At 40.6% G+C, this 25218-nt stretch overlaps 2 protein-coding genes across 2 annotated transcripts; both read right to left on the bottom strand.

Moving 5' to 3' along the window:
* Positions 1 to 423: 423 nt before the first annotated feature.
* Positions 424 to 6522, bottom strand: LOC144711224 (peroxisomal adenine nucleotide carrier 1-like). Its single transcript, XM_078585158.1, has 6 exons — positions 6400 to 6522; positions 6088 to 6313; positions 4715 to 4946; positions 4428 to 4574; positions 3510 to 3676; positions 424 to 1892 (listed from the first exon to the last, which is right to left on the bottom strand). The coding sequence occupies exons 2-6, from the start codon at positions 6246 to 6248 to the stop codon at positions 1619 to 1621; spliced, it is 981 nt and encodes a 326-aa protein (XP_078441284.1). The 5' UTR covers positions 6249 to 6313; positions 6400 to 6522; the 3' UTR covers positions 424 to 1618.
* A 131-nt stretch (positions 6523 to 6653) lies between these two features.
* On the bottom strand, positions 6654 to 18837 carry LOC144711215 (cyclin-dependent kinase D-1-like). The gene is made up of 7 exons (XM_078585149.1): positions 18502 to 18837; positions 13800 to 14098; positions 13612 to 13720; positions 9027 to 9152; positions 8154 to 8389; positions 6899 to 7180; positions 6654 to 6829 (listed from the first exon to the last, which is right to left on the bottom strand). Exons 1-7 carry the CDS (start codon positions 18658 to 18660, stop codon positions 6775 to 6777), a joined length of 1266 nt encoding a protein of 421 aa, XP_078441275.1. The 5' UTR covers positions 18661 to 18837; the 3' UTR covers positions 6654 to 6774.
* Positions 18838 to 25218: the final 6381 nt, after the last annotated feature.

Here is a 25218-nt window from a genome sequence, read left to right as displayed (position 1 = left end):
ATCTCTCTCTCTAGACGAACCCATCTCGATCTAGATCCCTGTCCCATCTCCTCTATCTCTCTCTCTAGACGAACCCATCTCGAACTAGATCTCTGCTTCATCATCTCTATCTCTCTCTCTAGACGAACCCATCTCGAACTAGATCTCTGCTTCATCATCTCTATCTCTCTCTCTAGGTGAACCCATCTAGAACTAGATCTATGTTTCATCACCTCCGGATCTCCAGATCTAAGTTTGACAACCCTCAAGTATAGACTTATCCGATTAAGTATACAAATCTGAACCAAATTAACGACATTCAAATCTCTCTCTGAAGAGAACACAGGACGACCCTGCTCCGAAGCAAATCACTAAAGCCAATAAAGTATGAATTGTCTAGAACACTGACCTAATTAAATATGCATTAACTCTAACCAAGTAAAATAATGAACCAAACGTAATAATTATTATTTTATACGAACCCAGCTTGATCCAGATCTCAAAAATTTAACCGTTCTTCCGTAGAACTGAAAAATATTTACATTAATGAATGAACAAGAGAGAAAGAACAGTCCACTGTCAGGCGTTTTTATTCCGGTTATTCATAAACTGAGGGAATGGACGCCAAAGAATGTCATCCTGATCTTTATGCTACCCAAACATATGGTATATTCCCTCTAACACATAGAAAGAGGAAAGCTAGAGAGAGATATGCCTCTCGAAATAGGTTACTAGAGAGAGAATAGCGTAGTTCCTACACAGCCCCCATGTAAAAAGAAAGTGAGAGAGAGAGATAGCTTAAGGGAGAGTGGCATACTCCCTACAATTTCCCACGTAGAAAGAGGAAGAGAGAGAAACATGTCTATCTCTTATCGTGCCATGGATATAGTGATAGATAATAGGGAGAGAGAATAGTATCTTTCCTACAGCCTCCCAAGTAGAAAGAAGATGAGAGAAACGAGATAGATATTTTTTTTTCAAAAGAAGAGAGAGGTATGGCTCTAAAGATTGAAGACTAGAGAGAGAATGGTAATCTTCCTACAACTTCCCACGTGGAAATAGGATGAGAGAGACATGGGTAAAGAGAGAATGAGGGTTCTGACGTGATAAATATGTGCTTTTTGATAAATGTGTTATTTTTAAAGAGAGACAGAATAGTAATCTTCCTACAACTTCCCCCCTTGACGGAGGATGAGAGAGACAAGGGTAGAGAGAGAATGAGGGTTCTGAAGTGATAAATGTGTTATTTTTAAAGAAGAGAGAGATATGGCTCTAGAGATAGATGGCTAGAGAGAGAATACTAATCTTCCTACAACTTCCCCCCTTTGATGGAGGATGAGAGAGACATGGGTAGAGAGAGAATGAGGTTGGGAACCAATAGACTTGCGTCATTTTTAAAGAAGAGAGAGATATGGCTGTAGAGAAAGATGGCTAGAGAGAGAATACTAATCTTCCTACAACTTCCCAAGTGGATGAGAGAGACATGGGTAGAGAGAGAATGAGGGTTCTGAAGTGATAAATATGTGTTATTTTTAAAGAAGAGAGAGATATGGCTTTAGAAATAGAAGGCTAGAGAGAGTATAGAAAGCTTCCTACAACTTCCCAAGTGGATGAGAGAGACATGGGTAGAGAGAGAAAGTTAGGAAGTGGCGCGGGGAGGCTTGATCTTAGGGAGAGAGTGAACAAAGAAGAACCTGCGGATGGCGAGCATAAAGACCCACGTAGAGCGAGAGATCTTCTCCTTGATCATAAGAAGCAGCGCAGAACTGAGCACCGTCTTCAGTATCTGCGCCTGCAGTCCCTTAAAGAAACCAGCCCCTCCCTCATTCCTCCAAATGGCCCCCAACGCCGCCGCTAGCGCCTTCGGCGACTTGCTCTCCCTCCCATTCGCCGCCTGAATCATCACCTTGCATCTGCCCATATCACAGAGTAAGGCTCCGAGTATAGTTCTGGATCGTCCCGGACGTGGACGAAACACGGGACGGGACGAATTTCGTCCCGTCCTACGTCCAATGTTAGCTCAGGGACGAAGGACGAGACGGTTTTTCGTCCCGTCCAGTCCTCCCGGGACGAATTTTCATCCCGGATGGAAATTACCCATTTTATATTTTTAATATATTAATACGGTTTTTTTCAAGTTTTTTAGGGAATTACTGAGGAGATAGAACTCAAATGGACATATCTACAATTATTTCTGAGTGGCGTCCATTTGCACGCACGTAAAAATACATGGACTTTGATGCAAATTGTCATTGCGAGGCCACGTGGCAACATCTCAACTGTCGGATGTGAATCTGGCGGTTTTCCGTTCAGATTCGTCCGTCCATTGTCCGAGACCTCCGGACGGATGGTTTTTTCGTCCCACGGGACGAAAACCGTCCCGTCCGGTGGTCCCCGGGACGAATTTTCGTTCCGAAATTCGTCCGTATCCTCGGACAGGACGATTTTTTCGTTCCGGGACGAAAAAATCGTCCCGTCCGCGTCCCTGCACTATAGCTCCGAGACGGACAACAGATGACGGATGACGGGAAACAATTGTGGGACATTCAGTCAGTCAACCATTCCACAGGCATTTTCTCCGTCCCAAACGGAACCCCGTCCAGGAACTGTTTCTGTTTAGGACTGTCTACCATCCAGACATTTGGACAGGACGGAGACGGCAGCAGTGGCATCAGGGGCATGACCGGGCTTGATGCAGAGCTCGAGCTCGTCTCCGCCCCCCCTCCCCCCCCCAACCACACTTCTGATGTGCACTGCTGCCTCGTTCTCCCCTTCCAGAATGATAGGATTCCCCGGGCCCACGTTGGTGGCACTCTCCTCATTTTGCTATTAATGGCAGCCAGGCTCATTTCCCTCTATGTTCCCTTCCAAAACTGGTATGAGACAGGTGAACAAGTGGGAATTCATCCCATATTTGGTTTCATCCCCAAACCCCCGTCCAAGCCCATGGACGGGACGGGATGATGGTTTCGTACGAGACGGATGACAATCTGCCATCCTACAGAGTCTGCAGTTTTGGTCAATTTCAGTCCCGAGGGGCTAGACGGAATGGACGACCAAACAGACGACGACCACTTCTGCTGAGTGCCGCCGCCTCATTTTCCCATCACAGAGCTGGCATGAGACGGATAGACAGGAGGGAATTTCATCCCGTTCTGGTTCCATCCAAGAACCCATTCCATCCCGAACCCCATCCAAGCCCCTGGACCGGACGGGATGGCAGTTTTGGACAAGACGGATGACGATCTATCATCTGTCAAAGTCAGCAGTTTTGTCCAACTTCGGACCGAGGGCCTAGATAGAATAGAAGACCAAACAGACAGTGGACGGTTGTAAATCTAGAGTGAATCACCAGCACCAGATGATGAAACGGAACGGAAGGTGCGAAGACTTTCATTCCATTTCCCATTCCGAAGGCACGACTGATGACTGGTTGCCATCAGTCTCTGAGCCTTATCGCCGAGATCCCATTCTAAAGAGAGAGAAATTGAGATAGGCATTATGATAGATAAACCGGTTTCAGGGCCTACCTGATGGCTGGGTAAGTAAGAACAGTGGCAATGCTCTTCGAGACTGCGCCCAATGCGAACGCAGCGAATGCAGACAACGTCTCTGGGGAAGCATCGGCGTTTGGTCCTCGTTTCGTGCCCAACCGTTCTTGGAGAAGCCTTTGCTTGAGCTGGTCAAAGACCGTGTACTGCGAAGATTTTTTTCCCATCAGTTAAAGAGTTTTCCATAATATGAACTTTATAACTTATAAAAATCTCTAGAAAGCAGTTTGCCATCTCTATCAATGAATAAGACGAACAAAACAGCTTATTTGAGCTGGTCAAACACCATGTGTGGCGAAGACTTTTTTCTCATCGATCAAGAGTTTTTCCAAAAAGTATAAGCTTCTATAACAATCCGAAGGAAGCAGTTTATCTACCATTAAAATGAAGAAACAGCATCATCTAAAAAAATACTCTAATTTAATGAAATCATTTTGGTAACTGTCAGAGGAAGGTGACAGAATGCCAGTAGTTTTTCGTCAATTTAATGAAAAATATGAATTTGATCTGTTATTTATTTGGGCCGAAAGCAGTTAGTCAGTTGACAACATTCAGACGATGAAACAGTTTCACTCTTCTTTTACATGTCTCAAAAAGACAAATAGTCACATTTAAGAACTCTTTTTTCTATTATTAAAAAAAAACTCTTTTTTCTAAAGGAAATTCGATCATTATCAGAGGAAGAAAACTAGAGATTAATTAAAATGGTTAAAACGCCATTTTTTATTTACGAGCAATTATGACAAAGTAGACGCGTCCTTATACTTATTTAGATTCAAACGGCAATATGATCCTAACGAGAACTCCATGCAATATATTTATTTATATTAATTTCAGATCGAAAGAGACCAAAAGAAGAGAAGGAACTAATATGGTTAGAGCCGTAATTGTGCCCACCTGAATTGCAGGATTGGATGTGAGGAGGAGAGAAATGCCCAGTCCATCGAATGCCTCCATCAACGAGCCCTCCGAGAGAGTTCCCCATAATCCCCTTGATTTTCCAAATTCACTCGTTTGCATTCTAGAAGACGCCGTGTCTAGTGGCTAAAGAATGAAGGATGGGATAATTCAGAACCACAAATTAAGAATAAAGTGCAAATTGGTAAATATTTTAATTCAAATGAAGTTATTTATTCAATTTTTGCTCTTTCCATAGGTAGGGAAAATAGTTTCCTCGTATCTACCTGGGTGACAATGACTGTGCAAGCACCAGCGGCAGCAGCAACCACCAAATTTGCCTTCGTTCCGATGGACTTGACCCCGCTTCTTTCCAAATATAGCCTCTTAAAATAGCTATAGCCATAGAAGTAGACGAATTGGGATATAAATGACTGCAGATTTTTCGTACCAAGCCCCTGGTACAAAGACATGATCTGGCGGGAGGAAAATGCATCCCACAGAACATCAGAGAGGTTCCTGCACGACAAGAATGTCGATCATAAAACTTTTCAGCCAAATCTGGAAATGATCGAAGTAGATGATAATTTATAAATTCATAAGAAGATTCATTGAGTTCTTAACATTCAGATAGTTTATCTTCATTGACTTTTTATCCTAAAGATTCTTATGGTATTATGAAAGTCAACATCTGAAGAGACTGTGTTCTACGTACCCGTTTGGGACTAGGGGTGCTCCAAACGTTTGAGATCTATCTTAATTCGGCTTGAGCTCAGAATAATAATGTGAATTTGAGGATTTCTCTTTTCAAGAGTAAAGAAATGTAGAATACCATCCACTATGGCCCACAGAGAAAAGAAAAAAAACTAGATTGTGCCCTTGATTTTCCAGATTAATACTAAAATATGAAGAATCATCTGTAGTATAATCGGTTTTTGAAAGACCTATGAAAAGTAATAAGCAACGTTGAATTAAATACGAATGAAGCTATTCATAGACACCGTAGTCGAGCAAAGTAAGCAGAGGAGATTGGACTTTTTCTAAACATTGATCGAGAAAAATCGTAAAAGTCCGGAATCGAAAAATCGTTAGCCCAGGATTTTTGCCTCCAGTATAAAAAATTATATACATAATTATAAACTTACCCTTCCTGAAACGATCTGGCATCAAAAAATGTAAAAGGTAATCCCTCTGAGAGCCTGTTGTCTAACATATACTTAAATATTTGAAACCCCTACAAATTTCTCAATCGAAGCACCCGCCGTTTCTACTGCGAAAAGCTAGCTTTATTTACAGGAATTCTCGTTTAACTATTGGTGTTTAAGGATGGATCTTACGGCACATCCGTTAGAAAAATTCACATAGGACCCAGGAAACCACGGAGAAAGGAGTGAACAGAGATTGCTGATGCTCGAAGAGCTGCTTCTCAAAGCCATATATGTCCTTGCACGTAAACCGAAAACGAGTCTATGTTCATCGAATTCAAGTAAAATCATCACCAAAACAGGCACAAAAATGTGTCGCTACCAAGCATGATTCCGAATTGCAGATGAACGAGCTCCGCCAACAAATTCCGACACGAGAGGTCGTCCCACAATGGAGAGAAAAACGGTAATCCTGAGATCCAAATACAATAAACCTCGCAGAACACCCCACAAACCTGTATTTCGGGGGTCGCCGGTGGCCTTCCTCGTCCAAGGACCGGATCTCCGCCTGGTACTTGGTCTTACACGTATCAAGCGGGTAGAACACCGTGGTGCTCACCAGCGCGCCAACCGCCCCCGACGTAGCTTCCGTCAGCGATTCCCAATCAAGATCCATCCTCCTCCCCAAAATCAAACCAACAAACCGCGAAAATTCACAGAAATCCGAGACGACGAAGCCTCCTGCAAAGAGAAATCAATCTCCGATCAACGATTCACCTATTCACCGATCAACGATCAGATCATCTCTCCCTCTTCACCGATCTTACAACAATCACTAGAAAAAACGATCCGAGACACGTTGACGTTTATCCCTGATCTCTTCCCTCCTCGCCTGCACAAACAAAGTAGAAAGCGTATGCCGTTTTATAGAAGACGTTACGAACTGAAAATCGCCGCCTCGGGATGCGTGTCAAGGATTGCCACGTGGCAAATGGAGCCCACCCCGGGTGCCGTTATAAGACTCGAGGTAAGCCCATCCTCTTTGACTGCCACCTCAGCAGAAGTCAACGAAGTCCGGATCTTTACACAGGCCATTTCAATATATAATCTCTCCGGGGGCAAATAAACAAAATTCAATGAGATGAGGTCCCGCTCGTAAAATTTCCAACCAGGGATATTAAAAAAAAAATGAAAATTACTCATCAGCCAGCCTCAGCGTCCATATCGAGCTTCCTCTTCAGGTTTGACCGGTCCACGCTGCAAAGCATAGGGATGGAAAAGTCAAAACAAAAACCCAATCAGGAGCTGCCACGTGTACTTTTCTACCTCTTTAGCGTTGGCCGGAGGACGGGGTTGGACCCGAAGGCGGCGGCCAAGTCAACGGACATGGGCATGTGGATGTTGGCGGCGCCGGCGCTATCTCCGGCATGGCCTCGTTCGTCGCCTTCCTGCAGGACCGTCACTCGTCTCGACTTCCTCGGCGGCGACAGCACCAACGGTCCCTTGGACACGTTCAGCTCGGGTGCTCGCCGGCCTGGTGGCTCCGCCTTGGGCGCCGGCCGCGGAAGCAGCGCCGGCTTTGTCGGCGCCGGCACCGACATAAAGTACCTGCACCGACGTAAATATCATACCGGCAATTATGAATGGAGTTCCATCAGAATTACCAAGTCATGCATTGCTTGTATATGTATATTTATCTATTCATGTATCAATCATCAAATAAATGTATCTATTTATCAGCTCTCTATCCATCTATCTATAAATCAATCTATCTATAGTTCCGGATCGTCCCGGACATGGACAAAGGACGGGACGGGACGAAGGACAGGATGGTTTTTCGTCCACCGACAAAAAAACCGTCCCGCCAAATAATCTCGGGATGGTTTTTCGTCCCGGACGAAAACAACCCATTTTATATTTTTAATATATTAATATATATTTTTCTAAGTATTTTAAGGGAAATATGGAGGAGAGAGAGATGCAAATGGACATATGTACAATTAATTTTGAGCGGCATCAGTTCGCACGTGCGAAAAAACACAAGAACCTTGATGCAAATTGGAATAGCGAGGCCACGTGGCAACATCTCGACCGTCGGATGTGAATCTGGCGGTTTTCCGTTCAGATTCGTCCGTCCATCGTCCGAGACCTCTGGACGGACGTTTTTTTCGTCCCATGGGATGAAAACCGTCCCGTCCAGTGGTCCCCGGGACGAACTTTCGTCCCGAAATTCGTCTGTATCCTCTGACGGGACGATTTTTTCGTCCCGGGACGAAAAATCGTCCCGTCCGCGTCGCTGAACTTTAAATCTATCTGTCAGTCTATCTAGCTAACTGATTGGCCAACTGTTTATTTATTAGTTACCTATAAATCTAGCTAGCTATCTATCTATATATTTATGTATTTACTTATTTATTAACTTACCTATCAAAATATCAATGTATCTATGTAAAGCTATCCGCCTATCTATAAATCAATTTATCTATCTATTAGCTATTTCTGCTTACCTATCTATTTATCTATCTATCCATTTTTTCTCTCTCTTTCTTTCTTTTTTTTGATCTATGAATCAATCTTTGACCTGTGTTCGAGGGCCTGCTGAGCTGAGATACGGTTCTTGGGATCATAGGTGAGCAGCTTGGAGAGGAGGTCGAGGGCGTCATCGCTGGTGTTGGGGAAGACGGAGCGGAGGGGCGGCGGCGGCACAAATTGGTACTCGACGTAGTCTGGGAGATGGACCATGTCCGGCCATTGGGCCGGTGTTGGGGTTCCCAGTGCTGCAAATATCTTTCCCAGCTGATCGATATCGCTCATACCCTGCAAGAGTTGCATTCATAACACAGTTAGATTCTCCAGTTTAAGGGTTGGAACTCGTCGAAGTCAACATCATCGCCAACATCAATTCCAATTGAGGTTGAAGAGGATGTTGAAGTTGACAAAGTTTAGTGTGATTGGCAACGACAGCGGACTGTGCACTGTCCGGGATGACTGGGTGCCATAGACTGTTGATGTTGTTGGTAAACATATGCGATAAACTCAGTAAAATACTAGATAAAATACCCATCAACCCAGTCCACGTCAACCGCCCTAGTTGATGACGATGATGTCGATCATTTTTTTCCTAAATTGCGGACGACATCATCAAAAAATAGTCGACCAACGTCAATGTCGTTGGGACATGCCAAACCCTTCTCTAGTTAAATTATGGGTCAGTTATTAATGATGTGAGAGGAAAAACACCGGATTAATCAAATAGTGAAGAAATTTAATATTTGAAATATTATTTATTTCTAATCTTTGGTTGCAAAAATTTCGGAAAAACCAGCAAAATCAGAAACTCTACTACACAGCTATACATAAAGTTTTGTGAAAAAAGGAGATGTAGCTTGATAGGCGCATCAGGTCATCAAAACAGGTTCTTCAAATGAATGAAGAACATGATGTCAGAACGCACCTGAAGAAAGGGCCGACGGAGAAGAAGCTCTGCAAAGATGCACCCAGCTGCCCAGACGTCAACGCCTGGGCAGTATTGCTTCGCGCCAAAGAGTAATTCAGGTGCTCTGTACCAGCGCGCAAACACCTATTTTAAGGAGATTTAAGGCATAAGCACACAAATAAGGCTCAGAGGAAAGAAACTATGCAGTCCTGGAACCCTGGACAGAATTAAAAAGCAACAAAAAAATATTCATCACAAACAAAGTTTGAGTTCGACCGGAGAAAGGAAAATTTAGCATTCCTGGATTCTCAAAGACATCCAAACCTTCGGTCTTGTCCCCACCTGTAGTTCTACCGGCTGAGATGGAAAATTTTTACCCTCATGAAATTCATCTTTTAACTGGATTTGTACAACTAGAAACCGGAAGCTCATTCCGATTTCTTATGGCCTAATTCATGCTTTCGAGCTCCAACGCCAATTCTGGTAGTGAATACACAGCAGAGCATGCACTTGATGTTTAAGAGCGAGCGAGAGAGAGAAAGAGAGATAGAAGGATGCAGGGAATGAGACTGTGTGAGAGCAGGAAAGCAAGAGGCGGAGATAAAGGAAAAGGGATGGAGGGAGAAAACGGGAAGGTAGGATGAGAGGAAGGCAGAGTGAGCTAATGAGTCAGAGAGGGAGAGGGAGAATGAGATGATTTTGCTGTGGTCGATCAGGGAATCCAGACCAAAATTCTGTTCCATTCTGCCCAACACGAGGATTAAGATAGTATAGAACATATATAACAAGCCACTGGAATAGGGCACAAAAGAACTTCCTGTCTGTGGATTCCAATATCCGCAGCTTCATCCAAAAAAGAGGTTACCCTTGGTAGAAATGGTTTGTTCTGCTTTGTTAGGGATCCCATTTTCTGGGGGTTACAAATAAATGGTACAACATATAACAAGGAATTATAAATGTTGGTCATTGATACACGATCTATCCATAACATTTTTGTGGGTTACTCGCCAAGCAAGAAGGGATACTAGTGTTATCACTCTAAGTCCATGTGATTCTTTGTTGCCATTAGTAATACATTTTTTGAAGCCCGAGCACTCTGTGGGGAAGATCCTTCCAGTGGTAGAGAGGGGGCTTGAGGCAGCTCCCAACAGTCTTCTTGTGGTGGAGAGAGATCTCTTTCTGATGTGATCTTCACTTGCTCATACGAATGTCAATCTCAGCCCATTCGATGAGACGAGGGACTGGCCTGGATTGGCCCATCAATCATGCCCACTTAAGCTACGCCGATGCAGGAGAGGGGAAGCTTTTGATATGTTTATCATCCTTAGCTCTCTTGCTCACGGTTCCTCTCGTAGACGGCCATCCCTGCAAGCAAGGACTGACTCTCCCTCTTCCACAGGAAATTGGCATGCTCCATCCCGCTTGTCCATTGCTGTCATTCACTCCTTCAATTACCTCTCCCTCTCATATTCTCTATCACTTTCCCGGTTCATTGGATCCAGTGATACTGGGAGAGAGACACCTCTACCTCGTGCATTAAGTATCATCAGGTGATATGATATGGTACCGGGCCGCTGTTATGACAAACATTGGCCTGGTACCATGTCAAGGCCCTTCTACAAGCCCAAAGAAACCCAAGCCTCAAACACTTGAGTAGTATAAATGCAACGAAGTGAACTAATCGAGTGGTACATCTCACCGTCAGCATTTTCCTAGTCTCTCTCTCATTCTCCTTTAGTCGCATCTTCTCACTCTAACCCCCCTTCTCTTTGTTGTCTTTTACAGTCACATGATCAACTTGTGGACAATGTGCCCCAGGGATATTGGGACATAAGTAAAAAGGCCCACTATAAGCTCCCTCTTTATCTCTGTGTTGTTCTCTGACAGGCCAATTCAAGTATCTGTCATAAGTAGCCCACCTGTGTAACTGGAATATATGCCAGTATCTTTCTTGTCATAAGTGATTTTTTCCACTGTCTTAACTCTAGAGTTCTACAGCTGTCACCTGGGTAAAATACTGCACTTCTATGTTAAACAATTTTGGTTTTATACTTTGATGATATCATCATTACTGGTATTACTACCAATTGAATGATACCAACTGTATTGCTGCAGATCTTTTTTTCTGAAGAAATTGATGAAGATCTAAGGAATTTGATGCAAAATCCACGGCCAGAATACAGTATGATGTAATACCCTTAAGAAAGATGACGGTCAATTTACCACTTCCTATTATGCGACAAGATAATAGGAATAATGATGTAATACTAGGAAAAATCAGAAGTCTTCTAGAAAATTGCAAATTCTCCTCTCCCGGGCTCTCCCTACCCTCTCCCCATCTAATTACTTCCATCTTGCAGGCATCCACTCCAGCAAACTGATAAGAACCTGGATCTTGGCTCGTATTGGAAGGAGGGTAGAGGACGAGGCGAGGTAGAATTTCCCGGGGTAGAGAGGTGAAACGGGAATGATCCGAGAGGAGACCGAGAAGAAGGGGGTAGGGATCGGCCGAGGACGAGCCGCCTGAAGACGTGGTGATGTAGAGACGATCACGTGGCCGGGGATCATAGAGAGAGATGGAGCGTGGATATAAGAAGAGACGAGAGGGGAGGGAAAACCACAGTCACTTAAGAAACAACTTCCAGTCTGCCCTCCCGGAAGGAGGGCTGTGCTATTTCAAGGAAACATGGAGGGGAGGGGCTTGGCTGCCCTTAATAGCAAAAGGACGAGAATGACCCAATGAGGGGCCGGGGAATCCTATCACAAACGCGGTAGCACTCCTCGGGCATTAGGCGACATCCACCCCATCAATTTCCACTGTTGATGCCTCTCCACCACTCCCTTCTATATCCCCGTCAATCCTCTCCTGTTGCTTCGAACATTAAATTATCTTGGAAATACCATTTCATCTAGCATTGAAATTGGTGTCTCAACCAGTGACTGGGTTGTCTCACAATACATCTTCGAGCAGAAAAGCTGTTTGCACAAGGAAAGCCATATTCGTTTCCCAAGGGTATATCCTCCTTCTGTACAGGAGGCAGAATGACTGAGAAGTAAACCTATGTGTAATCCATTCAATTATAATGTAAAATCTTGGGCAGGAAAGTAAGTCCGCCTGTCAGAAGAGAATCTATCATAGATTAATTGGAAGGCTGATTTGCTTGAATCACAAACGGCCAAATGTTGTGTATGCAGTGAGTCACTTAGTCAAAATATGCATGAACCCAGGGCGGCCACTTTGCAAGCAGAAGCACACAGGATCTTAGTCAAATTAAAGAAAAGAGAAGGTTAAGGCTAATTGTTCTCCAGATAGGGAGATATTCATTTGGAAATCATAACAGATGTTCACAGTGTGAATAGTCGACTGAAGGTTGAGATCAGGACATTGTTCATTCATTGGAGGTTGCCTGGTTATGCTTATAAACAAAAAAAAGTTGAGGATCTAAGTTCAGCGGCTAAATAGAATCCATGGCCAATGCACTTACGACACGCTGTAGATTAAAGAAATTATGGGTCTAAAATTGCACTGCGACCGCAGGTCTGCGATTGCGTTAGCCCATAGTTGTGCACAACATGATAACATAAAACAAATAAATGTTTGATTGGAACTTTACTAAGGAACAGACAGATGCGGGGACTACCAGCCTTTTCTGCTTTGGCTGATCAAGTTGCAGATATTAATACGAAACGAGTTCTTGGACCAATGTTTCAGAAATTTATAAGTACGTTGGCCATGCATAACATCCATACTAAACTTGGGACTTGATGGATAATGCCACATATCTTGTTTCCTTTGTTTCTTTAAGTTTTGTTTTTTTTGTTTGAAACCATTACTTCTTGCACTGTAGATATATCTGCCAATGGACCCGTTTAGTAAATGACTGATACAGTCCCTATAGGGATGTTTATAAGAAGAAAGAGAAGAGGACAGAAAGATAGGGGCCAGCTGGCGCTGAGCTGGCAAAATAAGTAACAGTTTCTTGAATAATAGTTTAGAAAGGAAATAAAGAAAGCCGAGGTTATAAATAAAGGTGAGGGGAAGGAGAAGGGGCACGGAGGCTTTGTGGTTTTCTGGGAGTTGGCTATTCTTGAGGAGAGAGGGCTGCATTCGGCGTGAGTCTCTTCAGGGGTCGTGGCTGCAGAGAAGAACGAAGGCGAAGTCGGGTGTTCATATACAACAAGGGCTAGGAGCGTGGATCCAATCTGTAAGTACCATTTATCAGCAATTTCTTTACCTTTCAATATGGAAGCGTATCAATGACCCATTATGTCCTACAAGCAATATTTAAGCCCCGTCGTCAGATAAGTGAGACAAATTTTCTTGGGAAAGTCCTAGCAACCGCTGGAGAGGTATCGTGCCATCTGACATTTTATTAAAAAATTTAAGGAAATCTGACTGTTTATAGATACCCGTGATTTGCCAAAGTACTCCCCTAACAAATTTGAGTAGATCAACGATAAACATATAGCAACGTCATTCTTCAGCTGGCTCTTTTCACGAACCAGATTGCACAAAACGTAAAACACAATCAAGAATAAAAATTTCCAGCCAGAGATAAGATGACCCGATACAATAAAATAATGTTGAATCTAAAGAAAGTACCTGGTGTGTGAACCTGCGATCAGGACTTCCAAAAATGCGAGCTAGACCAAAATCTGCAAGCTTCAGCTGGCCATCAGAGGCGATGAGGAGGTTGTTGGGCTTCATATCCCTGGCGATTGAACGTTAATAAAAATGAAAAATGAGGGCTCAAGGAGACATGCCTCTTGAGAACGTTAAAATAAACGCACCTGTGTAGGACCCATTTTCTGTGGCAAAATGCAAGACCTCTCAAAGTCATTTGTAGAAAAGATTTGACATCTGCGGGGGAAAGAACAATATTCCGATCACGGATAACTGCCTCTAGGTCACTTTCCATGAATTCAAAAACAAGGTGTAGATTGTCTTTGTGAGGAAAGGCATCAATCAATTCTATAATATTTGGGTCCTTGAGCTCCTTTAGCAGCTTAATTTCCCTGAGAGCAGTAAAATTAATCCCTTCCTTTTGAGCTCCAAGTCGTATCTTCTTAATGGCAACAATCTGTCCGGTCTGCACATATCCTAAGGTTTATAAGCACAAGCCATTGTATGAGGAACAGATTTGAAAAATATTTCACTGGAAGGAGAACACGGAATAATTGAAGGGTATACGAAGTATAAAAATCTTTGCACAGAAAAAACTGGAACTCCATCAATAGCGTCAACTCTTACCATATTGCCTCTTATTTTTGCAGTCTAAAGTACACCGAGCCAAAAAGAAAGATTACACGCAAACACAAATAACATAACAATACGGAGACCTGTGTTGAATGCACTTTTAAGGAAAGAATGCACTGAAGGTGAATTAAGAAGATAACGCGGGAACCAGACACATGCGTGGGAAATGTAGCATGTGAGACCGAAATGTTACAAAGGGAATGAGAGAAAGAAGCATCGAGGATCTTTTCAAGAAGTTGATCACCCAACTTGGCCAACGCAGCTGAGAGCTGGAGTGCAGGAGAGGCTTGTGACTAGAAGGGAGAAGAATCATCTGATTCTTCTCGACTGTATCTCCATTCTCTTTTCCAATATTTGTTTCTCCGTTATTGTCCGTGAACTTTACCTATCCCATTGGTAATTTATTTCCAGAATATTTAGAATTCTGAGGTATTCTCTCTTGGTTTTTGTTTGAAATCCTACATTTTGGATATTGTTCAAGGTAGATATACTGCAGAGCTACATTTTGGTTTTTGGAGGAATGATGCCCTAGCCAAAGTAATGCAACTGGATGATTTGGAAAACAATAGAACCCCAGAGGGCGAAGAGGTTGAAGAGCGTAGAAGATGGCAGATTGTGGTGGCGGAGGAGGACAAAAAATTGGAGATGGATTGGAGACAACGATCAAGACAATTATGGCTACAGGCAGGGGATGCAAACACGAGATTCCTCCACCTGGTGGCAAATGGCAGGAGACGCGTAAATCAAATATTGAAAATAAAGGTGGGAGAGAGGGAATACACTGGCACACAGGCAGTGGGACAAACCATTGCAGACCATTTCAGATCCTTCTCCAGAAAGGGAAAACGGAGCAGATGGAAGTGGGACGGCAAAGGGGCAAGGAGAATGAGCTTTGAACATCAAGTGGAACTGATCCGACCATTTTCAGAAGAGGAGGTCAAGGCAGCAATTAAGGGGTTGAATGGGGAGGGAGCTCCGGGGCCAGATGGCATCCCGGTATTCTTTTATAGCCAGTGTTGGAATCTGGTCAGATCAGATGTGATGGCCACACTTGAGGATTTTAGAGAAGGACGAGGAAACATGGAGAAGATTAATAGATCACATATTTTCCTCCTGCTGAAAGGTCAAGGGGAGGAAAATATTGAAGACTTTAGACCCATTTCATTGTCAAATTCGATCTACTTGATTATAGCCAAGGTGCTAGCAAACAGGCTCAGAGCCAGGATTGGTGAACTGGTCGGTCCCGCTCAGTCAGCCTTTATTCCTTGCAGGCTACTGGTGGAGAGTGCGGTAACAGCCGGGGAAATACTAGCCGCATAGAAGAGGAAGGGAACACGAGGGTTCATGTGGAAGGTTGATTTTGCCAAAGCATACAACTCTTTAGACTGGGATTTCCTATGGGCCTCCATGAAAAGGAGGGGCTTCCCCAATAAATGGATACTATGCGTGAAGAGATGTATCACATTGCACTCCTGCACGGTGCTGGTAAACGGGCGACCGGAACGCGGCCGAATACAGCCTCAACGAAGAGTGAGACAAGGCTGTCCATTGGCACCCTACTGTTTGTCTTGGCAGTGGACGCACTCGCAGTTAGCACTGAGCAAGCGTGCACAAAGGGCCTACTGCAAGGCTATCAACTATCCGGGCAATCAGATGGAATTCCTCTGCTACAATACGTTGATGACACTACCTTCTTCATTCAAGGTTCAGTGCGGGAAGCCAGAAATTTATCCATACTAATTGATCTTTTTGCAGATTTCTCTGGACTTCAAATAAATAGGAGCAAATCAGCTTTTTTGTATAATGGGCTCCCGCCAGAAGAGGAGGCACAATGTGCGGAGATTCTAAGAATACCGATTGGACGACTTCCAATGAGATATATTGGCCTACCACTAACGAAGGGGGGGATGAAGAAAGCTGATTGGCAACCAGTCATTGAGAAGATGGAAAAACAACTAGAGGGATGGCAAGCAAAAGTGCTATCGAAAGGGGGATGTTTGGTGCCATTGAGGCCAGTTTTATCATCCATTCCGATTTTCTATCTCTCAGTATTCAAGATGCCCACGGGAGTAGGGAGGCGAATAGAAGGCATGATGAGGCGCTTCCTATGGAGAGGATCCGGGCCAGAACAAAGGGGGGGCCTTGCATGGTGGCATGGGATAAGGTATATCATCCCGTAAAGAGAGGCGGTCTGGGGGTCCTACACATGCAGAGTATGAACATGGCCCTTCTAACCAAATGGGTGGAGAGAATAATGAGTCCACGAGAGGATCTGGTCATCAATTTATTGCGTGGCCTTTATGGTAGGGGACTGAATTGGGGCAGAATGGCAGACCCATATCATGGAGCATCCCTGTTCTGGCAAGGGCTGAGGCAGGTTTTTCCAAGAGTACAAGGTTTTTTCTCGGCCAAGTTAGGCGATGGGACGGCATTCCAATATTGGAGAGATGCATGGTCGCCACAGAGTGCTTTAGTGAGATATTCCCCCGACTGTATGCTCTTGCCCAGGATCAAGACGCCCATGTGCGTAACTGCTGGGAGGGCGCGTGGAACCCGATCATACATGGGGCCTTATCTGACCAGCATGTGTCCGAGCTCATAGATATGCAGCAATCCCTGCTACAGTTACGACCAGAGGATGGAGAAAAGGACAGGTGGGAGTGGACAAATGGCCCCTTCTCAGTTCGGAAGGCTTATATGATGATCCGACAGGGTCAAGAGGAAGACAGGGCATTAGTCAGTGCATGCAGGTTCATATGGCGCCAAAGAGTCCCATTGAAGGCGAGATTTTTTGGATGGCTGCTAGCAAGGAAACAACTAATGACAAGAGTCTTTCGCAAAAGGCTATACCTAAATACTTCGTTACAATGTGTGATATGTATGAATGGGGAGGAAGATTGCAACCATCTTTTCTTTGAATGCTCCTTTGCTCGCACGGTTTGGGCCAGCCAGCCACTTTTAAGGATGAAGGTGACATCTGAATTGACTTTTTGGGACTCGGCACAGAATTGCGCAGGTAGAGGAAACAAGGACGGTGGCCGAGATCTAGCGGTGTTGTGGGCCATCTGGTTACATAGAAACGAGGTGTTGTTCCGAGGAAGGATGACTTCTACAGATGGAGCAATACATGACGCAGAAGGAATTATGGCAGCACGGTCCTCCCAAGCGACGGGAGGTGCAGGGAGATATTGAAGATGACTGAAAGGATGGTATAGGGCCTCTATGGTTCAAATGGGAAGTTCATTGATTCATCAGGTGTTTATCCCTTGTTATAGTTCAAAAAAAAAAAAGATATAGTGCAGAACTTCCTACTTCAAACCACGTCTTCCTACAGAAACCTGCGTAGAATACACTATTAAAGAAATACAAAGGTGATGTGAACATTATCCATTGATTTCAAAACTTTATATCCAATTATACAAGTTTGTCTGAAAAACAGGTTAAGCTTTAATCTATAAAAACTGACTTGTTAGCTGCAGACGTCTATCTCAGTCTATTGAATTGTTTTATACTATATTGCTTCTTGATTTTCCTAACGGCGCATCATAATAGGACGCCATTGTACGACCCATGTTAGTATCCTTGTATATACAGGGGTACTTGGGTGACTGTTGAGTAAATGAAAGAGGAAGTTCAATTTATTCAATCGGCTAGAGTTTCAGTGACCTAGATCAAACACGTAATCAGAGAGATGAAAAAAAGAGAGAGCTTCCATGTGATACAGACTTCTAGATGAATACAGAAGCGAAAGAATCCATTATGAGACATTTGGATGCTTTATTTTTCATTCGCATAAAACTATTCTCCCAACATAAAAGAAGACAAACAAAAACTCCAATCCCCCTTCATTTTTCTGTAGATGGGATGGGTTTTAATCCATCAAGAATCCGAGTAGACCTGTCCTGAATGTTTGAAACTGGTTTCAAGAAATTTCTCTTCAAAGAAAAGATTAACGATCGTTGCAGGGGAGGATATTTTACAAGCTATCAACCGCACGGATGAATCAGTGAAAATGATTAATCCTCTACAATTGCTCCGAGGACAAAAATTCTTCAACCAAAATATCAATGGTGGAAAGGAAAATATGCTGCAAGACGAAGATCTTCCAGCTTGTCCATCGTGACAATTATTAACGCTTGAAAGAATCTGAACGCGGAACAGGAACCGTAACAACGAATATAAGTCGAAATTTCGGAAAAAAACTGAAGTTAAATCCGTTTCAGGGTAAAGATAAACCTTAGTATCGACGGCCTTGAAGACAACACCATACGTTCCTTCTCCGAGTATTTCACGCTTGAGGTATCGATCGGCAAATCGCTTGGTGTTGACTTCTTCCTCCGAGCCTGCAACGGCAGCGGATGAAATGCCATAATCAGCTTGATCTAGCCGCATCATCCCGCTAGATTAACTATTCACGCGGCCAGCAAACTATCATCTGCAGATTGTTCCATCAGATAAACCCTAGGATGACTTCTACAACGATCAAGGCGCTGCCCCAGCCATCGATTACGATGAATGGGGATGCGAGATGAAGAAGGTTTGCGCTTTCCGCGAAGATCAGAATTGGGTGTTGGGCGGATTATATAGATCTGCTATTTTTCACATGATTATATAGATTTGCACGCTCTTGAAAAGGAAATTTGGAGAGGAAAGATTAACTTAATTATGATTTCAGACAGTTAACATGGTAATTTGGCTTGGGAGATTGAGCAAGGAGCAAGTCAGAAATCAAAGTGGATGTTAGATGATGGAAAAAAATTGAGAATTTAAGTACAATAATTGTATAACAAGGATCATCATATGAAAGTGGATTGAGCAAGGAGCCATGCTGAAATCAAAGAGGTTGTTAGATGATTGCAAAAATCTTAGAAGATAAGTACAATATTAGTATGACAAAAATCATCAAATGAAAGTGAATTGAGGAAGGAGTCAGGCAGAAATCAAAGAGGATATTAGATGATTGCAAAAAAAATAGAAGATAAGTACAATATTAGTATGACAAAAATCATCAAATGAAAGTGAATTGAGGAAGGAGTCAGGCTGAAATCAAAGAGGATATTAGATGATTGCAAAAAAAATAGAATATAAGTAAAATATTAGTATGACAAATATCATCAAATGAAAGTGGATAGGAGCAAGGAGCCATGCTGAAATCAAAGAAGATATTGGATGATTACAAAAAAATTAGAAGATAAGTACAATATTAGTATGACAAATATCATCAAATGAAAGTGAATTGAGGAAGGAGTCAGGCTGAAATCAAAGTGGATGTTAGATGATTGCAAAAACTTTAAGAAGATAAGTGCAATAATAGTACAACAATGATCATAAAATGAATGTGGATTTTGGGCAAGGACCCAGGCTGATATCAAAGTGGATGTTAGATAATTGCAAAAACTTTAGAAGATAAGTACAATAATAGCATAACAAGGATCATAAAATGAATTAGAGTGTCATATCAGATTTGATATACTTTAGGATGAAATATCGACAATGGATATTCTTTGTTATTATAAGGAGCCAGGATGAAATTAAAGTGGATGTTAGATGATGGAAAATTTTTGAGGTACAGTAATAGTATAATATTGATCATCAAAATAATTTGTATGTGCTATAAAATTACTTTGACTCTAGATCCCCAAGATAAAATATTTAGAATGGAGAAGAGATAACAACATGGTACTTTAGAAATCTTAGTTTCAAAACCTTTGAAATCAGTGGCTCCACTGAGATAACATCCATAAACCAACTAATTAATTTGAGACAACATAAACTTCCTATCGTGAAGTCGTTTAAGTAAAAGCAAACGTTGTTTGATATTCTGTGACATTCTCAGTGGATAACATACTAAAACCAATTACTTATCCACAAAATTTTCCTTTGAAAAATCATTGTAGAAATAATCAGTCATGTTTCATCATGTTGACTAAAATTAAGACAATCAAGCGGAAAATATTTTTAGATGGAACATCGTAATGATAACTAAAATAATTTGTAATTCCAAATTCCCTACACAAGTTCAACTTGTTTACAGGCATCATGCAGAATAATTTTAATTTAAAGCTCTGAATGTATTTTTGCCCTAACAAAATTCTGAAAATTTCAGAATTTGGCCTTGCTATTTTAAACCTATACTATGATGCATTTTTGCCTTAATAATTAACCATGTAAGACGGAACATCATAATCAAGATTTGAAAACCAAAATATGTTGTATTTCTAATTCCCTACACAAGTTTGACTTTTTCCAGACATCATGCAGAATACTTTTAATTTAAAGCTCGGAATGTATCCTTACAAAATTCTGGAAATTTCAGAATCCGACCTTGTGAATTTAATCGTATCTTGTGATGCATTTTTGCCTTAATTATGAACCTTCTAAGAAGGCTAAATCAATTTCCAAACAAATATATTTATGTGACATGTATATGACAAACATATTTCTCAGTCTCTTGTTTTGGTGGCCTTGATGTTCATCTTATCTCATTTACTACAGATTTGGGCTTTTCTCCAAGCAAAATTCCTCATGTTAAGGAAAGTGTATATTCTATCTGAATTCATCAAACCTTCTAGAAGGATATAGATGTCTTTGTTTTTGGGTTCTGAGTGATGAATGAAAGCTTGGAAAACTCTTTTTCCAAGAAGCAAAAGATGGAAATCAATTCATAATTGATCTCTAAGGCATAATAAAAATTATGTACCAAGTGGGAAAATTTTTCCTTCTTTTACTTGATCCTGAGGAGAGTTCTTTCAAGCCATTCATGTGATCGGCCTTTAGATGTATCCACATGATTGAGAGACTATCGAATCTCTTCTACTTCTTCTCCAACTATTTTTTCATATCTTGTTGATCTTCTCAACATCAATACTCAATACTGGAATGAGTGGAGAATGAAACTGAGAAGCAGGGGGGCATATCTGACTGGCATGGGCACCTAAAATAGGCACCCCCTTTGTTTATAATTATTTGGAACTTTTCATAAAATTCCTTATCAATAAATTATATCATCCAACATCCTTTAATATTGCTTGTGTGACCCTCTAGGCCCATATATCAATCTAGTTAATAATTTTAAAGGCCCATATATTTACTGAAAAACCTTGTTAATTAACCATATAAGCATAAAGCTCCATTAATCAATGATTAATTTAACATAATTGATAGGTTTAGTTTTCACCCCACAAGATGCTAAGTGAAACCCAGTATTCTAGAAGATAGATTGTAGTTGTTCTAATGCTTTCAATTAACATTTACTGTCATTAGTCACCATCAATGTATAATCCTCCAACTGCAATAGACTCACAAATGACGGAGTATGATTAGTCATCAAACCATAATGCATTATTCAGTTAATACTAATGTGTACGGGGGATCATTACAAAACACTTTGTCTCATATCGCAACTACCATGTCCTGGGGTTTGATCCATCTTCTTCCTAAGTCAATCTTATCTTATGCCAAGGGTAGATGATCCTGTATTGGCCACTCAATCACCTTTGTGTATTACTTGTCACTTCTAAGCTAAAACATGTTTGAATCCCATGGGTAAGGACTCATTCATTTTAGTCAAAACATGAAAGTCCATACACAATGTCACTGGGGTCTCAGGTCAATGGATCACTTACACAACCATTCCACAAATCAATCCTATTGATGCATGGGTAGGATTCCTGTAAGGGATTCATACAGATCACTCCAGTGAAGTCTTTCTCTAATTATCACCCACCATCTGTCCTTAGTGTCTTCACACTAATGGCTACAGGAGTAACCACTTATCATAAAAGTAGCACTAGACAGTGTGCTGTTATGTAAGGATAGCTTGACGTTCGTCTCGAGTGTCAAGTGAATAGAAATATTTAGAATACACACTTGAAGACTAGTGATCATTGTATTACGATATCATCATAATTCCCTTAGTCATGACACGCATTCATAGACATCATTATAAACATCGCATGATAATAATAATAAGTAAATACTTATTTCAATGAACTTAAATAAATCATGGAAGTGTGATTAACTTCAAGGCCATATTATATCCACCACTTGTTTCATTCTTCCTCGTTTATCGGGCCTCTTTTTGTCACATTCACTCGTTGTCTTCCCTTCTTATTTACTTATAAACAGTCTTCAGTTTATTTCAATGATAATTATATATAGGGGTGTCCTTATCTCTGAATTTATATCTTTTTCAATACAAACAATATGTCTTATTTTTTTCACTTACAAAGACAAAATTTATCATAACACTCAATGGAATGTCAAAATGAAAATGGAGCACAAAATACAATTTTTGCTCAAACTCCAGGCTTTATCAAATTTGAATCATATATTTATTGAATCACATAAGCTAAAAAATGGGACATAACTCAAACTTTCAGATAATTATACCATTGACATTTTTTCAAAGCTTTAGAAGAATATCATTTTTACTGTTTTAATTCAATGTACGATGATTATTCTAAAATGAAATTTCTTGAATGGCATGTATGGTTAGAAATAAAATTAGCTGGTGATATAAGTTTTGAGTATATTGTATTCGTAGAAGAAAACATAACAGCATATTCATATTTTGATAATTTAATAATTTAAAGTTAACGAGAGATGGAATTTGAAATTATAATTTTTACTAATATCAAAACCTTATCTCATAGGGATCACTACAAATCATTTTTATCATGTGCCATATGTGTGGACATAAAATCACAAATTCAAAGATGTTAGTTAAAGGGTGTTGGATTGTCGAACTAGAATGGATTCATTTTGGTATTAGAATAGCAATAATGTGGAAATAAATAGTACCAATCTGAGACATTATATTCAGAAATGACTCTATATTTTTATCAGGTTGGACTCATTGTATGTTTATTAAACAACATAAGCTAAAACATACCTTCTTGAAAAATCACAATCATTGGGATAATGTCCCATTTTACTAAATGTTTATGGTGGAAAATGAGATAAATAAATAGCACAACATGCTCCAACACGTGCATAGTCTTTGAAATCCAATCAAATGTAATAAAAAATACATTATATTTTTATGTTTTATGCTTTTCAAAATTTTAAAATACGAAGGGACCAAATATCATACATAGATCCATGTATTGTAAGAGTAAGGGCATGATAAAGTTGTGCAATGGAAGCTATGTGGATGCCAATGTCGAATATAAAAAAGGATTTGACAATCCTATGCCCAAGTCCTCATCATGAAAGCATGTTTCAGAAACTATAAAGACATGTTTATTTTGGGTTAGAAATGAAACCCACTATTCATCAAACTAATCCAAACATCGTGAAAGGGGGAAACCAAAGAGAATCAGAGAGATTCTCCGAACATTTAAAATTTAGGTAACCTGAGAAGTAGTTTTCCATAATTAAATATTTATCCCTAATAAAATGGAATTGTCTTATTCATTACTGCAATAATGTCATTTAGAGTAATTTTTACCAACAAATTTGTCAAAGGGACTATGGAAAAGTTATCAGAGGCTGAAATAGGATCAATTACCTTGACCCACATATAGTTATTGTGGTGTATGATGAGTCCCATTATTGAAATTAAACTTTATATAATAAAGCCAATTTTTAAGTCTTAAAAAATGTAATATACTTATTGATGGATATTTATGTCGACCATCAAACCAATCACTCTTTTGTATCATGTTTAAGTTCTGATGTGATGTTTATAACGAAGTCATTGAATACATGAAATGACTCAGCGAACTGTGACAAGTATGAGAAGTCCCATTATTGAAATTAGACTTTATTCAACATAGCCAATTTTTGAGTCTTAAAATTTAATATACTCGTTGATGGATATTATGTGACCATGAAACCAATCACTCTTCCATATCATGTTTAAATTCATTGAAATCAAAGTTTGTTCATTATTATCCTGATGTGATGTTTCTAACGAAGTCATTGAACACATGAAATGAATTAATGATTGAATGAAATGATCACTAGTCTCTAAACATGTTTTTAAATATTCATCTTATAATTATATTTTATATAAATACTCTATTCATAAATAATAAAATTATCTAATCCTACATGTATGATAAGTATGGCTGATCATGTGGCAATTAGCATGGAGACACTAACGATAGATGGTGGATGATCTTTAAGAAAATATTTCATTAAATTGATTTGTATGCATACTTTAGTGGTATTATATGTAAACACCAATAAGGTTGATTCATGTTACAGTCGTGTAAGTGATCTTAGATGTGCGTCACTGACAAATAATTATGCACATATGATTATGTTTTCACTATGAGGTAACACTCCCTAATCAGGATATTTAAATTAGTTTCAACTCGGATATGACAAGAAACACATAGAGATGACTGAGTGGTCAATGCAGGAATTTCCAACCTCAACATAATAGGAGATTGACTCATGGATGAAGGTGCATTAAAATCCCTCGATAGGGCAGTCAAGACATTAGAGAAGACATTCCTTAATGATCTATGTTATGCATCAGTGCTTATTGAAATGATGGATTAGGGTCAGATGGCTTACCATACCCTAAGTTATATGTGTACAGTAATTAACAGTATTAAAGCTTCCATGAGATAGCTCATTTACTATTATGCATCTTTTAGAACACACGATGTAGTTGACACTCGCAAGCTGAAAATTGAGTTAAATAAAATTTTGATTAATTAAAATATATGCCAATACAATTAATTAATATGGTCCATTGATACATAATGTTGGGACATTAAAGTTATTAACTATACTGACACATGGGCCCAAATGTTTCACACAATATATATGAATTTTTGTGGATATACTTAAGTTAAAAATTAATTATAAATGAGGGTGGGCACCAATTTTAGGTGCCCATGTTGCCTCCTTGTGCCTTCTACCCTTCTCAGATTATTTCCTCTTTTAGTGAGAAGATCAACAAGATCTTCGATGAGGATTGAAGAAGTTCAAAAGGAG

The sequence above is a fragment of the Wolffia australiana genome, chromosome 1, assembly GCF_029677425.1.
Source record: "Wolffia australiana isolate 7733 chromosome 1, ASM2967742v1".
Lineage (NCBI taxonomy): Eukaryota > Viridiplantae > Streptophyta > Magnoliopsida > Alismatales > Araceae > Wolffia > Wolffia australiana.
The sequence above is the reverse complement of the archived record's forward strand: the minus strand, read 5'-3'. Positions and strand labels throughout refer to the sequence as shown.

What these genes read in the sequence shown, in the direction of transcription:
- LOC144711224 (XM_078585158.1), bottom strand. Translation starts at nt 6,248, where the DNA reads ATGGATCTTGATTGGGAATCGCTGACGGAAGCTACGTCGGGGGCGGTT. An exon ending in GCACAGTCATTGTCACCCAG is followed by an intron (nt 4,575 to 4,714) that starts GTAGATACGAGG and finishes TTCATTCTTTAG; the next exon opens with CCACTAGACACGGCGTCTTC. An exon ending in CTTACTTACCCAGCCATCAG is followed by an intron (nt 1,893 to 3,509) that starts GTAGGCCCTGAA and finishes TGATATGGGCAG; the next exon opens with ATGCAAGGTGATGATTCAGG.
- LOC144711215 (XM_078585149.1), bottom strand. Translation starts at nt 18,660, where the DNA reads ATGATGCGGCTAGATCAAGCTGATTATGGCATTTCATCCGCTGCCGTT. An exon ending in ATCGCAGGTTCACACACCAG is followed by an intron (nt 9,153 to 13,611) that starts GTACTTTCTTTA and finishes TCCTTAAAATAG; the next exon opens with GTGTTTGCGCGCTGGTACAG. An exon ending in CTCCGGCCAACGCTAAAGAG is followed by an intron (nt 6,830 to 6,898) that starts GTAGAAAAGTAC and finishes TATGCTTTGCAG; the next exon opens with CGTGGACCGGTCAAACCTGA.